The sequence below is a fragment of the Oryctolagus cuniculus genome, chromosome 4 (genome assembly GCF_051225735.1).
Source record: "Oryctolagus cuniculus isolate XC-2025 breed Fujian yellow rabbit chromosome 4, ASM5122573v1, whole genome shotgun sequence".
Classification (NCBI taxonomy): Eukaryota; Metazoa; Chordata; class Mammalia; order Lagomorpha; family Leporidae; genus Oryctolagus; species Oryctolagus cuniculus.
In genome coordinates, this window is record NC_142870.1 from 119,594,401 (window position 1) to 119,611,788 (window position 17,388).

Genomic DNA, 17,388 nt, shown 5'->3' on the forward strand with positions numbered 1-17,388 from the left:
TAATTTTGAAGTTTTTTAATGAAAAAAGTGTTCCAAAGTATTTTTCTTAAATGTGATTCTGCCTGTACCATCAGCCCTGTAAAAAGGAAGCTTTGAATACTTCCTTGGGCAGGTGTTTGTTGTAGCAGTTAAGCCTCTGGTTGGGATGCCTACATCCCATATTGAGTTCAAGTCACAGTAGGTAATGGCTCAAGAGGTGGCATCCCTGCCACCCACCTGGGAAACCTGGATTAAGTTCCTAGGACCCAGGCATTGGGGAGTGAACCAGTGGATGGCAGTTCTGTCTCCCTACCTCTCTCCCTGACTCTCAAATGAATTAAATAAATATATTGAAAATTTACACTCTTTAAAAATGCTGTATTCATTAACATACAGGAAAAGCATTAGCCAGTATTCTTAAAGGGAGGCCAGTTTTTTGAATAGTGAAAAGTGGTAACAGCTGATTACTACTGATCTATGTTCAGATGTCAGAAATTGCCATTGAATAAAATCTATAATCTTAATTTAAAAATCTGATAATTAATTTTTGATAACCTACTTTTTATATTAATATCTGGGATATTTTAAATTGTGAACTGTTAAAGTATTTGAGATAATGCATAGTATCACATGTAACTTCTGAATTGCCTCGTGACAAAAGGTGAGGAGAGAACATCTGGTTGATAGTCCATCTTCTGCAGAGGTGGTGAGCAACCCAGGCAGATTTTCTTGCTGTTCTCCCTCCTCCTCCACCAAAATCTGCCTCCAGAACCTTGATAGTCATCTGCTTGTGCTCTGAAACAGGGCTGCTGGTCTTGGAGGTTTTCGAGATTAATTTGGATTTGGCAAATGTCAGTTGGAATTTTGTGGTTAAGTATTGTCAGATATGGGACTTAGGGAGTAAATGGAACACTTTTCTAAATATAATGTACACTTTTTGCTATTTTGGTGGAGTTTTAAACAGGAAAACTGCCTATGATGATTTGTTAAAATGAACAGTTGCTATGTACTTCTCAAAGTCCTTAACTTGGATTTATTAAAGTGATTGTACATATGATGGTGTGGTTATGACTAAACACACAAAATGATCACAGTCAACCCTTGGCTTAACAGTTTGCAGTTTAACAGTGGTAAAAAGAACAAATAATAGACAAAGCATTAACCTTACTAAGAATCAGCAAAAAAATGTACACATTACGAAACACATTTAGTAACATATATTTACTGGCAGCTTAATAGTATAGACTCTGCCTTGCCTTTTGCAACATGTCATCTAGCCTAAGGAGTCTTTTAGTTTTTTTACTACTTTGGTTAAAATGTCCGTCCAAAGGGGTGTGTAAATATTCTATATGATTTTAAATTAATGATTTTACTCTAAATTCAATGTATACCATGTTTTGACTAGATTTATTTCACCCATCATTTTGCGGCTATCTCTCATAGTTTCCCAAACACATTTCCCAGGCCGAGGGTTACTATTTTGGAACTATAAGCCTGCCATTTTAGGAAAGAAATAACTCGACACTCTTAACTATATACATCAATGTGAAAAGTGAGATGTCATGGGGTAGGAATTTTAGAACATATGAACTCTAATTGATTTCAACTTATTAAATCTGGAGAGAATAACATAAGAAAGAGTAAATATTAATAGGTTACATTTCCATTATTAGACAACAAATAATTGAAAAATCCCATTGAAGAAAAATGAATTAAAACCAAGTATGTTTTTTTCTTTATCCTGTTTTTTGTATATTCTTTACTATCACATGATGAAATGTAAAAATATCTGTTTTGATTCAATCTGGAAAGCAAAAATAAGTGCAAAAAAAGCACCTGAAAGCTCATAGAATGAATTTGAGAAATGCCTCACTATGGCAAGCTCTTGCTTGTTGTTCATGTAAAGTTGGGAGATAATGTTGAGAGCCTCAAGTACAATTACTGGGCTTCTGCTATCAATGTGAGGCTGCTGGTGGTCATCTTAAATCATACTGTTGTTTCTTAATAGTGTTTTTATTAATGTCAGCCTCTTCTGTGAAATGATTAGTGCCTCTAAATTGCAAATTGTACTGCCACTACTAATAAGGGTCATGGTGAATGAGAAAGCTTTGCACCATCCAGACTTCCCCAAAGTGTGTTCTGTGGAACACAAGTTCCATGGAATGTCTCTGGGTGTTACTCAGGAAAAATTTCTGTGATCAGATTCATCTGGAAAACACTAAACTAGTAACTGTGTATGTGGATGTTTCCTTCTCCCTTGCAGGACACTTAACCCACAGCCTTCAGTGAGCCTAAATATACTTTCTAAGCAAGTGTTTGTTTCCCAAATTCATTTGGAATCTAGTATTTTGAACATCTTTGGAACTTGTGTTCTTGGGAACACATTTTGAGGAACATTGGATTCTTTTATTCCTGCAGTGTGCCTCTAACTAGCTCAAGAATCTAGATATCAATTAAATAATTGATTAAATAATTGATTAGTCAATTAATTAAATAACGCAAGTGTGAGTAAACTGGCCCTATCATGGAATTCTAACAGCCATACCAGTTCTCCAGAGCCAGAGCAGGAATGCTGGTGTGAGATGCTATGGCAATTCTAGAGCAACAGTAAGGGAAGACCAATCTAATAATGGGTCAACAGGAAGAAAAAAGAATTTCTGAAATTATGGGAAAATAAAGCTTTATACAAAGTATGTATTCCTATATAGTACTTTCAAATATACACTGAAATGTTGCCCTTTGTAAATTTAGATCTGGCAACAACTCAGGGAAAAATTCAGGAAGATAAAGGTACATCTCACAAAAGAAAAAGTGATGACTCCTCTTCTGCATCCCTTCTATAGTTCCAGACACCCGTTACCCAATCCAATAGTATAGTAAATTTCTTGGAATCATTTCAGATTGGATAGAAATTATGATGTCATTATTCATGCAATCCTGTTTGTTACCTGAACAAAATATTGCAATCACTGCATTTGTAGGAAATAAGGCCTGTTTTAAATTGCCTAGCTTGCATACGCTCCTTCACTGTAATGTTCTCTGTGTAATTCTCTCATCAGAAATACAAAATCAAGAGTCCAATACCTTCAATCCACAGCAAGGAATAGAACATAGCCACTGGTTACCAGTAGTAATGTGGACACGTGCCTAGTCATGTTGTGTTAGAACAGTGACTCAGTTAATTCCCTTGGGAAAGTTGGTCCTATAAAGTAAACTCAGATCATAGAGCTAGCTTTGGAGCTATCTAAGTATTGTTTATTCCTATGATTAAAGAATATCAAATACAATGAATTTTAAAAACATTTTCCCTGGCCCTTCTTCCCCTGCCAACCCTAATCCACTTGAAGAGTACAAATTGCCAGTGGAACAGCAGCGGAGCAGTGCATAAATGAGGACCTGGGCTTGGCAAATTGCTGGGGGCTCATAAGCATGTGATCATTCCCAGCTTCATTTCTAAAACATTGTAAAACCATCCCAAAATTTGGCACCATGGGGACTATTGGCAATTCGAACTCAGGCTAGCTAGAGAGTCCAGGCAGTCTCGGGCAACAATTCCAAAGCTTTGGCAGTGCTGTTTAGGGAAGCTTCAAGTTCAGACTTCCTAAATCAATTTCCCTAATGGCTAAATTTACCTCCCTGGGCCACTAGAGAAGGGGAGCAACCAGTGCATCACTGGGAAACCCAGGAGTGATGACTGCAGACCCCAAGAGCTGAATGGGGTCAGAAGGAGACAGCTGCAAGACGATATGGGGGAAGGGGACAAAGCACTCTGGTTTTTGACTTAACTATTCACCAAATTAGTATGATTTTTGCCTAAAACTTATATCTTTTAAAAAAAAATCTAGAAGCCATTGTGTGGTGGGGGAGGCAGAAAGGGAGCAGGAGGTATACCCTCTGATTAAAATGAGAAATGAATGAATTATGCAAACTCAAACTTGCAAGCAGCTTTGTGAATCTCAGAGCAAGCTAGGTAACTTGTACACTCAGCACCATCCACTAAGGAATTCTGCAGGATAGGTACATACTAATTTTCTAATTTAGTTTTTTTTTTCATCTTCACCAAAACATAACATTTTTCATTTTATACAATAAAAGTTATTGTGGGATTTAAAAACATCTTTCCTTTTTTATGAAGCATTTTTTATGTTAAGTTAAAAATAAAAAGGCAAGCTAGCTGTGGTCTGTAAAATGCTGGAACTTCTGTTAGACAGTGGGTGCAGCTATTCTGCAGCATTAGAACCTAAATCTCAAGCGACTCAGCTACCCAGCATTGATTTCATGTATCTCTCTCCCCAGCCTGCCCTAAAAACACACCTCCAAATTTTCAGCATCTCAATAGGCAAATGCTTATATCTAAAATGGTGGCATATATTTTGTACTAGAACATTCTATGGCTAAAAACAACCAAGGTTCTAATTCTACTCTTGGAAAATACAGCACACACACACACAAAAAAAAGTAAGCAAATCTCTTGGGAAATCATTAATTCTCATAGTAGTCAAAGGTGAGTGCTTGGATGAATCAAGATGGATGGCACTCCTTGGCAGCCACAAGACAATCTTTTCATTCTCCTGAGTTCTGAGTTCCGTCCTGGCAATGCTTCAGGAAAGTTCCACAGCAGATGGTGGGCAGAGGGTGGGGCATGGCTGCTGGGAGATGGCCAGTGGATGGGGCCTGCAAGAAGCTGTAACAACAAATGTCCACTCAGAAAGAACAAAACCACACAAGACGGGTAGGAATGCAACAAAAATCTTGCTTGACTTGGGCCACTTCAGCCAGGCAAAGATGATAACCCAGCTTTGTCTTATAAATTAATTTATAAAATACCGAAGTTAAAAAAAATGTGACTTTGGTGATAGTGGAGCAGAGCAGCAAGCCAGGCTCATGCTTGCATTCCCAACCAGCTTTGTCGTCACTGCACACAGGTCCCTTGGTGTCCCTTTGCTGCCTCCCGTGCAGGCTGTGTGGGGCAATTCGCGTGCATCTGAGGAACGCTACCCAGTGTAGATGGAGATTTGCAACCAAATGTTAAAAGGCTGTTGTTTTTCCATTGTCAAGGGGCAGTGTCTCACTAGTTTACCAACAAATTCCAAATTGTGGTGGCTAGGAACTCTGTACGAGGCTTCAGGAAACACACATGCAGTTCCAGGCTGCTGTTTCTCAGAAAACTGCTTGAAAGACACTTTGAAAGCTACTAAGATAGGGGCAGAGGAAAGATTGCGCATAAACTGGCAGCTGGAGCTCAGTTCTGGGTGGTAACCTCCCCAGATCCTACCTTTCTCTCCCACTGTGAATAGCTGACTTCCCAGGGGAGCTGTGGCTTGTTCAGCGTTCTTTTCCTCTGTCTGTCCTTAGAGATGGGCATTGTGATTGGTTTTTTTTTTATTTCCCCTGATATGGTTTTTTGGTAACATAAGATGAAAAATTGTAGTGTTTGGTGGTGACATTAACAGCTGCCTATTACATACGGTAAGGTTAAGGTCATGCACAATCAGGATAAAGCACAAAGGCAGGTCAGGTGGTATACAAAGTCTGTGTAACTAAAAAAGGGGACCAGAGAAAAGGATTGTCTCTGCTGTGCAGGTGGCTGCCACGGATCTCCCATCCTCCCTTCTGTCTCCAAGATCAGCCACTGAATAACGAACCATTCCAAATGGATATGTAGGCTGCTGCTGAGCAGAAAAACCTACACTCAAGAGGACAGCTCCGCCTCTCAGCAGAGGGCACTGCCACGTCAGCCCTGGACTCACGGGTGAAGCAGTGGCTTGCCTCCTGCTTCCGGGGAGGCCTGCCCTGCCCACTTTTCCAAGGAGAGACACAAAGGCTGATACCTGGAGGACCCTGAAAAAGATCTTGAAAGAATCTAAAAAGGGAGAACACATGGTACATTTGCCACTCACCTCACACATGTTAATTTACAGCTATCTAATTCTATATTTTGGACATTGGATGAAAGACTTGGGAAAATGTGGTGAAAACATTTTCCAGCCTCTCAACTACATTGGCTAAGAGCACCCTCTGTTCACTGAATAGAAACCAATGGCCACCATGGAGGGGGGGATTCCGTGTCTGGGATGGATGATCCTAATTACAACTCCCACACCTTCACTACATTAAAAGAGACCAGTGTGTTGTAGTCCTTTTGTCAAAGGCAGCTGAGACCCCTGAAGGGTTCACTGCTCTTCTATTTTGTTGCTATTCCTGAACTTCACCACCATGACTGTTATATTGTCAGGACAGCCCCTGTAAAATGACTGTAAAACTATGCTCTTGGCCCCAAAGTGAGGTTCATCCAAGCGCTCCTTGATGAATCGAACTGCTTCTTCATTGCTGAAAGCATCCCAGAGGCCATCTGATGCCAAGATCATGAACTCAGGCTGGAGCTTGTCCAGGTCAAAGGTCAGGATATCTGGGTCTGGGATGACGACGTTGAGATTTTTCAGTGGATAATCTCCTAGAGACCGAGACATAGCCAGAATTCCCTGGACCCTCCAGGAGCCATTGAAACTGATGAAACCACCTGGAAAGACAGAATGAGCCCATTAGCTTACCCAGCTGATTCTCCCCATGGCCATTACAGTCTGGATACATGTACAACAGGCTGACCTACTGCATGTGAGTTGGGCCACTGGCATTCCCCCAACCCCATCACTGCCAGGACCAAGCAGCATCCTGCTGTGTGGCTTGCAGTTTGACTCTACCAGTAGGGCCTCATGTGCTCCTTCTTGGCATCCAGAGGGCTTTCAAGACCATATCAATTAGGATAGGTAATGTGAGGGGCACCATGGCAGCTCAGTGTTTAATAATAGAGAACACTAGCATGGATTTTCATGGAGAGTGTCAAAGAAATGCTGAAAGGCGGATAGGCACCAGAGACTGGACACAGGATACCCTTGAGTGTTCCTGTATCTCATAATAACCCCCCAAATCAGGATTAAGGAAAACAAAATCCAGATATCTTTATCTTAAGAAGTAGGTCATTTGACAGGAGAGATAAGCCCTATACATTAAATGGTACATGCAGAGTGTAGTGTTCTTTCAGGGGAGTCCAGGACCTGCTAAATCCTGCAGATGATGGATAGAGGAGTGATTTCTGGTTGTGACCAGAAAGGAATGAGTGTTAAACCTGGAGTCCAAATGACATGTAGAATTTCTGTGGGCCTGAATGCAGGGGATATTCCGGAAAGTATTGCCTAGTGGGCAAAAGCATGGGCTCAGGAGTCAGACAATTCTGGGTTTAATTCAGGTTTCCCCATTTGCTATCCTTGTGTCCTTGGGTATGTAAGCTTCTTTGGGACTCCAGTTCCAAACCCTTGTTAAATGCTGATAATATTAGCAACCTCAAAAGACAGGTAAAGGGCAAGTGTCCATGAAGCACTATGCTTGGCTGCCAGCACTGAGTGTACAAACAATGAATGACAGCTGATGCTACTGCTGTTGTTATTGGAAGCAGTATAAGGAGCAGAGATAGTCTAACATGAATGATATTTGGCCACAGTGGTTGGAGCTTATTCTCATGCTTAATGGGAGAGGGAAAGATGTCCTGAAAGGAAGGCTAGAATCAGAGAAGACACATAAAGATGGCAAAACTAATCATTGTTCCTTAAATCTTGCTATAAAATATACTGCTATATCCTGATATAAATATCCTGCTATAAATATACTGAATTATGTAAAAGAACAGGTTAGAGAGGTCTCTTTGGAGATATGGTATCCAAATTTGCTTCAGTGAAGAATCACTGTAGGATGAGGGTGTGGGTGGAAGGTCTGGCAGGGAAAAAGAGGGAGGGTAAAATAGCAGTGACATTTCACAAGACAGCATTGGATACTGTGGTGGCATTTCCAGGTGTATCAGGTATACAGCCTCACCTGCCTTTGTGAAGGAATAGGTAACTATCTTAAGTCTAGGATCACAGCAGAATCTTACTGAAGACATGGTATCTTCATAAGTAAGGAAGCCAGAGTATTTTGCTCCTTCTGTCTGGAGCTCATCAAAGTTGGATGCTCCTAAACTATTGTTTGTTCCATCCCATCAACAGAAAACCAGACCAAAGCTTTTATTCAAAATTATTCTGCATCTCAAGCAGTCACTGAAGTAGGGAGTTGTAATGAAAGTGACCACTTTTTGACTCAACACTACAGCTTCCTCCTGTGAAAACTCCAATGTTGATTAAGTTCACGTCATTTATTCATTGGGCAGAAGCTGACCTGTAGGTTGAGAGTGCAGATAGCAGAGGACTGTCTTGGTCAGAGACCAGTGTACTTGAGCATCCTGCTTCCTGGCACATCATACAGAGCCTGCATGCTGCAGTTGTCTGGGGAGTGAACGTAACCTGCCCTCCACAGGTAGAATGAAATGCCCCCAAGTCTAATTATGAAAGTGTAATAATCGAGCCGGCGCCGTGGCTCAATAGGCTAATCCTCCACCTTGCGGCGCCGGCACACCGGGTTCTAGTCCCGGTTGGGGCGCCGGATTCTGTCCCGGTTGCCCCTCTTCCAGGCCAGCTCTCTGCTATGGCCAGGGAGTGCAGTGGAGGATGGCCCAGGTGCTTGGGCCCTGCACCCCATGGGAGACCAGGAAAAGCACCTGGATCCTGGCTCCTGCCAGGATCAGCGCGGTGCGCCGGCTGCAGCGGCGGCCATTGGAGGGTGAACCAGCGGCAAAGGAAGACCTTTCTCTCTCTGTCTCTCTCTCTCACTGTCCACTCTGCCTATCAAAAAAAAAAAAAAAAAAAAAAAAAAAAAAAAGAAAGTGTAATAATCAACTGATAATCCTCCCTCAAGTCTTTGTTCACATGTCACCTTAGTGATGCCTACCTGGCACTCCCTACTTAAAACTGCAGCTCCCTGTCCCTCTTCATTCCCTCACCTACTTTGTGTCTCCACAGCAGTTATCACCTTGAAATATAACTTAGTTTTAAATTGATTTTCTCTCATTAATGTCCATTCCATCCCTCATTTCCAGGAATATTTCAGAATGTAAATTTCTCAGGAGGCTATTTTGGGGAGGACAGATTTGGAATAAATAAGTAAACTTAGTTAGGTACTTGAGCTAAGTGCTGGAAATTCAAAGATAGTCAAGACCTCTTTCCCTCAAAGAGTTCATAGTCAAGAAAGCAAGACACGTAAGAGAGCCAGGTATGTGTATACACTGTGAGAGATGACCCAAGGGGTCCACATAAGATGGTAGGGGAAAGAAAGGGCACACAACTCACATTAGGGGAGCCTTAGCCACAGTGTGATAAGAAGGCTTCCAAAAGGAGCCCTTAAACTGAATCTTCAGGTACAAAATAACTATCATGCACTAGACAGCAGGAACAGCACCTGCGAAGGCACAGAGGTATTAGAAACAAGGTTCATTTGGGGAATTGTTAGTAGTTGGCAGGAAGCAAGGTATGATAACAGATGAGAAGGGGGTGGGAAGCAGAGGCCCAAAGTTCTCACTTAAATTGGTGAAGGGATTGTAGGGGTCCTTCTGAAATCTTTGGCCATGAAGGAGGGAAAATTCAGTGGCTATTTATTTGATAGAAAACATTATAAAGTCAAGTCTAAGCTCTCTCAGTAGTAGCCTCGGTCCTGAGGGGCTAATCACTGGGTACCCAAACATTTGATCCTTCATAAGCTCTCAAAGCAAGGGCCTTGACCACCAAACAAGATGGCAGACTTCTCACAGGCCTTCAGAAACTTACCAGCTCTCTTTATCCTCTTTCTTTCCTTCAGTTGATAAGGCTTGTGATCATGAGACAAAGGAATGGCGTTCCCATCTTTGTCACACAGGACACCACGTGAGTCACCCACATTGGCCACAGTGAGGTCTTTATCTGACAGTAGAGCAATCAAACATGTTGTGCCTGAAAAACAGAAAAGAGAGGCAGTGTAGGAGGTCAGCAATGCACTGAGATTCAGTTGCTTCTCGTAGTTACTGGATTCTGTCATTAAAAGCACTACTGCTGGGTAAGAATTTGACTCTAACCACTCCGGGAATGATAGCTGTTCACTGCAACAACACTGATCAAATTTGACAGTCAATTTTCTTAACCATGTTAGAGTGTCATTGAAATAGGATAGGATAACATTATCATTTTCCTAAATCACTTTGTCTCTGCTGCTGTTAATTTAAGCTCATATCATGTTTAAAAGGATTAGCAGAGAAATCAACATCAGTTTGAAGCTCCAGATAATGGATACTTATTTTCAGCTTCTCATTGGTACTGAGTTTCTATGAAGTCCCTATGGACAGTGGAGAGGTTGGGGTTTGGGTGGGTTCTCAGTTTGCAGGTCTGGAAGAAACCAGAAATGGTGTTCCCACAACCAGATCCTTGGACCAGGAAGAAGCTGCTGGTATCAGAAGAGGTTGCAATGACCCATGGCCAGAAACAGGTCAGCCCCAGGGTGTAGTGCGGGCAGACTGTAAAGGTAGAAGCAGAAAAACCCACAGTGACAACAAAAATGAGGTCTAGGTAGACAGGAGGTAGAGGGTGGGATTGTCAGAGTAGAGAGGGAAGCAGATCTTCAGTTGAAGATCTGTCTGGGATCCACACAGTACGCAAGAGGACAATTGTTCCTCAAATCCTTTTGGAAATGAGAATAGATACAAGCAAACAGAGTTGAACAGTCTGGTCTGGTTGGCGCCTGCTCTGTTGCACTCTCTTCCTTTCTCCTCCCCCCCTTCTGACAATGTCACTGTCAATATGCAAACACCTGCTGCAGTGCACAACCCATTCATCTCTTGCCTCAAACTGACAACTCCTTTACTTGTTAAAATTATTCATTAATTAGTCTTCATTAACATTTCCCTCATTAAAAAGGTCATATTCCATAACAAGAATGTAAACTGCATTTAAATAGCTCTTTGGTCTTTACAGAAGTACAAAAAAAAAAAAAAAAAAAAAAAAGACCGAATCCTTAAATAGATATAAAGAAGAAATACAGGTTGGTAACAAGAGCAGGGAATAATTAGAATAATAAGCATATTCACTTATTGTAATTCTGTTTGATATTCCATCCTGGAGCTTATTTAACTCAGAACTGCCTTGTTCAGAAATGGAAACACATGAAATGTTGGTTAACTCAGGATTTCTAATACAAAAATTATTGAGAAGAAAAGAGGAGGGGAGAGAGAAGTGTGAATCTTAAGTACTACCAAAGCATTTTTTAACTCTTTATGAAAAAGCTATAAGAATGAAAAAAATATAAACACAAACACAATTCATACAATTAGAGATTGCTATTCTCAGTTATTGATATTGGTTGCATTTGGGCTTCCTTACTTTGTCCTTAAGCATCTGTGTTAACTTATTCCCCAGAGTATGAATTCCTCTATAAGGCACATTCCTAGAATCTGAGAGGTGAAATAGAGACATCGTTTTGTTTTACTAGATGTTACATGCCTTGTGGGCACTACATCATATGACACTTGTAGACATCTCTCTGTGGGGCCCTCTTCTTTGTGATCTCTGGGTGAGTGTGTCCCTGACCTCAGCTCCTGTCCCATCCAAGTCTATGCCATGAGCCTGGCTGATACTCCTGAAACCTATACCCTCTGGTAGTTGGCATTTTCATTTGCCTTACCAACAGGTAGTCCAGGGAGAGGCTTAGGGGTCTTGGTGTGAAGAGAAGGGATCTACCTGGTTAAGCTATGGGTCCCTTCCTCACCCCTATTCCATTCAGAGAAGCTCTACATTAATCTGGTGGTTGCAGTCAACTGCTTGGTAAAACTTTTTAAAAGAGAGAGAAGGAATAATTCCTGTAGCTAAAAAAAATTTTCAGTTGAATCCCATGTGTGACTAAGAATCACTGAAGGGTTTCTAGTAGGATGGCAGCATAATTAGATTTGTTTTAAAAGAACATTCCAGTGGCAATGTAGAAACAGATAAAGGTGGAATCAATGAGGATCTCAGTTAACACAGTAAAAGATAGGGCTAAAAGAAATCCACCAGAATGGATAGATCATGGAGATTGAGAGGCAAAGCAAAAAAGTTTGGGATAATGAAATGCCCTTTTATCCCAATGAGGGACATTGGGTACCCCTTGGAAAAGGACCCAAGGGGATGTGTGCTGGGGGCTTCTGGGGCAGCCGTTCTCTTTCACTCAAAGACATAGAGCATACAGTGACCCATTTCTTTGGTTCAATGTTGGCCCCTGTGTTTCCCAAAACTGTGGCAGGTATGAGGGTCCAGGACTCCAGGAGCAGAGGATGGAAGAGCAAAGAGGTACAGAACCCAAGGCTCAAAGGACATCAGAGAACTGCTGAGTCAGCCTGGGACTACCTGCCCTTGCTCTGTGAGATACTAAGTATCTTTCTTGTTTGAGGTGATTGGATTTCAATTTTGTTGTTCCTTGTAATATCCTAGTTTATTTAGGGGCTTGTAAGTATAGTCCAGTAAGGGATATTTTGATGAGAGAGTTACTATAGCTGTTGCTTTATTTACATCCTACTGGGCATTCTTAATATTTATGACCTTTGTCAAGAATGCAATGTCACCATTTCTGTGGGCAAACTAAGATCTACCTGATGATACAGACTACAGGAATTTGCTGCCTATGTTAGTGATAGAATCTTAGGTCATGCCCAAAAGGATGTGCCCAGAAGGCAGAATTAGAGTTACAAGCACACAGGATTATTGAGATGTTTCTATTCCCCCCTCTACAGAGAAAACTTGCCCATATCCTGGTGGAGCCTATGAATCTGGACAGTAATTTCTACAAAGCAGTGTTCAAAGCACAGTGCTTGGGTGGGAGGCTCACGGGTGATCTGCAACAAATCTGGGTGCTTCTCCACAAGCAACTTATGGTTTGGCTTTGGTGTCTTTGTGTGGGATTCCAAGAAATAGTTTATAATTAATCTGATTTGACAGAAAATTGCTTTATTGCTGAGAAACTCCAGAAAAAGAGCCCAACAGAAAGTCCACAAAGTCACCTTTTCTGTACTTGAGAAAAATCACCAAGTTTCTGGCTACTAGTTTTTTTTTTTTTTTTTTTAACTACTTATTTTCATCACTTGAAAGGGGGAGTCACAGAAAGAGAGAAGAGAGATGTTCCATCCAGTGATTTACTCTCCAAATACCCACAATAGCTGAAGACGAGAGCCAGGACCTCCATGCATGTCTTCTGTGTGGGTGGCACATGAGCAGGAAACTGGAATGGAAATGGAGTAGCTGGTTCCTGAACCAGGCACTCTGAGAGGGGATGCAGCCTTCTCAAGCAGCAGCTTATGCTACAACACCCTTGGCTAATTTTGAGAGAAATTGTGTGGAAAACGTGTGTTCCATCATAGTAATATGTAGTATGTATCAAAAACATCAGGGCTTGATAATGCTACTTAATTCTGAATTTCAGGGTGTTTCTATATATGTAATTTAATCCAGATGAGAATTTAATTGCAAATATGGAAGACATGTTGGAAATCTAACCCCAATAACCTAATGTCACAGATTAAAAAAGAAAAACTAGGAAATAAAAAAGAACTCACACCAGCTAGACTTCAGTGTCCCAGATGAGTCAGGTCTGAAAGTTATTTCACTATTAAGCCTCAGAAAATGGCACCATGACCTAACTAGTTGTTCAAGACAGAAATCTGGGATTCATTCTTTTTTTTTTTTTCCCTCATTCCTGATTCAATCCATCATCATGTTTTGTACTCTTACCTCTAAAATATATACATCTTCAACTCTTGTAGTTCTCTCTTGTTGCATTGACTCCAGTCCAAGTCACTATCATTTCAGCCAGATGGCTGTATCAGTAGTCCAGTTAAGAGGGCAGCAGAGCCTGCACAATTACATCCCAGCAAACTGCCCAGTGTCACACCACACCACTCTCACTTGTTCAAGGTCTTCCTTCTGTTCAACCTGCCAAGCCCTTTGTGGTCTTCAGGCCTTTGCACTCACTGTTCCCTCTGCCTTGTAAGTTCCCTTGTCCTTCACATTGGTTGATTAATGCATATGGTGATGTCTTAGCTCAGGTGTGACACCTTCAGAGAGACCTTCTTTGACAGAGATCTTCTCTATTTCCTTCATTGTCCTTGTAATACACAATTATGTAGATAGTTTGCTATTTTAAAAATGATTTATTTAATGTTAATCTTCCCCATATAGATAAAAATGTCAGAAAGGTGGGGACATTATCTATTTGTTTTCTCTATATAATGCTAGAGGTCTAGAATATGACAGGAGCTATTTGCTGAATAAACAAATTAATAGGTGAATGAATAAGCAGTCGTGCATAATGTCTTGACCTGACATTATGCTATGCTCTTGCTGCTCTGCTCTGATAGGTCGGACAGGGAACATCATCTTCCACATATTGCTGTAGAGGATACCACTCAGTTGTAGCAAAAGTTTATTTTATACATTGACCAAAACCTGTATGTGTCTATGACACGCTCCCACGCATGCTAGTCGGCAGAACTACAGCCCAGGTGTGTTTTAAGTTCTTTGCTCTAATCTGAGATGCCAGTGCAGTGCAAATGCAACATGGGGTGGGCTTTCACCCTCACCACACCCTCTAAAGCTGTGATATCTTGTGAAGTAATCACAGTGCCTCGCCATAGTCATTATCTGAACAACCTGGGTCTGCTTCTGATGTTTTGGTCCCTTGGAACAATAGGCATAGTTTTGTGTGGTCATTAGAATTCCTGTTTCTTCAGGGAAAATGCACAGATGTAAATTATTCATCAGTCTTTGCCTCTAAACTAGCATTCTTTCCTGTTCTTTAACTTCTGGAATACAGATAAAATTATGCAAGACAAGTATGTCTGGACTTCTCTATTTTGTTTGGGTAATGGTAGGGACTTAATTTATATAAGGAGTAAGCTTGAGAAAAATGTAAATCCCAATGAAGGTTAAGTTACTTGTGGTCTCTCCAGTGTCTAAAAGTTTTATTTAAGGTATACAGATTTCATATATACAGATTTAGGAATGTAGTGATACTTACCACTCCTACCCTCCCTCGCTCCCACACTCCAACCCTTCTTCCTCCTCCCTCTCCCATTTTCACTCTTAATTTTTACAAAGATCTATTTTCAGTTTACTTATAAGATTAACCCTACACTAAGTAGAGTTCAACAAATAGTATGAAGAAAAAACACTGTTCCCCAACAGTAGAGACAAGGGCTATAAACTAAATCATCAAATCTCAAAATGCCAATTTCACACCAATACTTCACATTTTAGGTACTCAATTAGTCACCACAGATCAGGGAAAACACAGTATCTGTATTTTTGGAATTGGCTTGTTTCACGAAGTGTAATGGTTTCCAGTGCATCTATTTTGATGCAAAAGAAGGGTTTATTTTTTTTTTTTTTTACTGCTGAGAAGTATTTCATAATGTATATGTATCATAATTTCTTTTAAATGCCGATTGCATTTCCTTTGGGTAAATTACCACGAGTGGGATAGCCGGATCATATGGTAGGTCTACATTCAGATTTCTGAGTATCTCCATACTGTCTTCCACAGTGGCTGCACCAGTTTACAGTCCCACCAACAGTGGATTAGGTTACCTTTTCCTCCACATCCTCGCCAGCATTTATTGTTTGTTGGTTTCTGTATGAGAGCCATTCTAACTGGGGTTAGAATTGTGGTTTTGATTTGTATTTCCCTGATGGCTTGTGATCCTGAGCATCCCCACTAAGTGGCTTATGGTCATATTTGCCACTGATTTTTTAAAATGAAGGGTGGCAAAGGGCAGGTTTTTTTTTTTTTCTTCTATTAAGCAGATGAGAACCATGGCACTCAGAAACCTCAAGAGTTTTTTATCCGTGATTACAAACACATATGTGCTGAATGACTAAATGACTAAAACACCTGGGAACCTGGAATTATTACCCGAGTAATAATAACAATGATAGACCCTACTGCTTAAGCACTTTAATGCTAAACATTTTATTTTAACCTCACTGAAATTGCAAAATAAGAGGCTTCCAGGACCCCCTCAGCTTGAAAATTTTGCTGGTCCTGAATTGGAATGGCAAATTCCAATGCCTGTAGGAAAGTAGGTTGTGTATAAGAAAAATCTTGTGGCCTTCTTGAAGTAGCTTTATTTGACTACTCTTGATAGGACATAAGTTTTAAAACATTTTTCTAATCTAGGAAAATCTACACAATGATATGTGATAACCAGTACTGGGTTTCAGTCCTAGGACTGCACAAGGGAGTCAGGGGGCAGGGGCTTGTAGTAAGCTGGGGAACACATACATATTGAAGGGCAGCAGTTCCTCAGCACAGAGGAATGGCTGCCATGTGGTAAGGCAGGTCACTGTGAATAGTTTCTCAGGTTTTCCAAGGGAAGTAATTTTTAAGTCAACTCTTCTGATTTTTAAATCTTGGCAACTTTGTTAAAAACTAGTGCAAATCAAACAAGGCAATAGTAGGTCAAACTCAAACTAACAATTCGTGACCCTGTCCTCTTGAACTTTCGAAAAATGATTCTTCATGGTATACCTTCGTGTACCAATAGTGGTGACAATGAAACTTCTATTTCTGGTCCACCTTACGGGTTCTGAAGTGTTTTAGTAATTATTTTGGCATTTAATTCTAAAAACTCATCATATAGAAAGGAATTATCGAACCTATATTATAGAGGCATAAGTTGGGTGAAGAGATCTTAGCTATTTAAGGTTATGTGTTTAGTTGGGTAAAGAGCAATGACCTGGGTTCGACAGCTGAGGGTAATGTTTGCATTACATTTTCATGGCTGCCCAGCTGCTAGCTGACTGTGCATCACCTACAATTCCATGTACATGTCTTGTTTGATTCTTTGACCCACTAGATTCAAAGTCCCTTTATTGATCAGCTTCTTGTTACTATTACAAAATTCCTAAGGAAACTCGCTTTATAAAGAGAAATCTGGATTTATTTAGTCCACAATGTCGGAGGTTCAAGTCAAAGATTGATGGGTCCCCTTATTTGGGCTCTAGCAAGGGCAGTGGAATACAGGCTGTGGAAGGATCACATGGAAGCAGAGAGTGGATTTTTATAAACAGAGACTCAGGTTTTTATAACTAATCATTTCCTGAGAATTACCTTCTAAGGGCACACTCCTAACCACCGAATGAACTCCCAGTAGCCCCATCTTCTAAACGCCATAAATGGGAATTACTGTATGAGTCTGATAGCCAAATTATCTTCAAACTATAGCTGTCCGTTTTAGGGCCAGGGCAATGCCTCATTCATTATTGTACTCTTTTTTTCCCATACTTTAAAAAAAAAATCAGTTCATTACCTTTTTAGCTTTAAATGTTGTACTCCACTGGTTTTATTTTGTGCACTGCACAGACTCATTGCTGGGGGAAAGGCTCATATTTGGGGAGGGGTAAAGGAAATGGGGTGCTTTGCAATTTACACCTTGGTATGATGGATGTAAATATCTATACTCTTAACTATGTAAATACATATATGCTTTTACTTTAG

General features: G+C 40.7%; 1 protein-coding gene across 1 annotated transcript in view; it reads right to left on the reverse strand.

The window, feature by feature from the left end:
- Window positions 1–986: 986 nt before the first annotated feature.
- Window positions 987–17,388, reverse strand: part of PPM1L (protein phosphatase, Mg2+/Mn2+ dependent 1L) — a 350,431-nt gene continuing 334,029 nt past the window's right edge. Inside the window, exons 3-4 of the mRNA XM_002716344.6 lie at window positions 9,669–9,830; window positions 987–6,499 (exon numbers count right to left, since the gene is read on the reverse strand). Of these exons, the coding sequence (XP_002716390.1) occupies window positions 6,153–6,499; window positions 9,669–9,830 (509 nt within the window). The 3' untranslated portion in view covers window positions 987–6,152. The remainder of the gene's footprint in view (window positions 6,500–9,668; window positions 9,831–17,388) is intronic.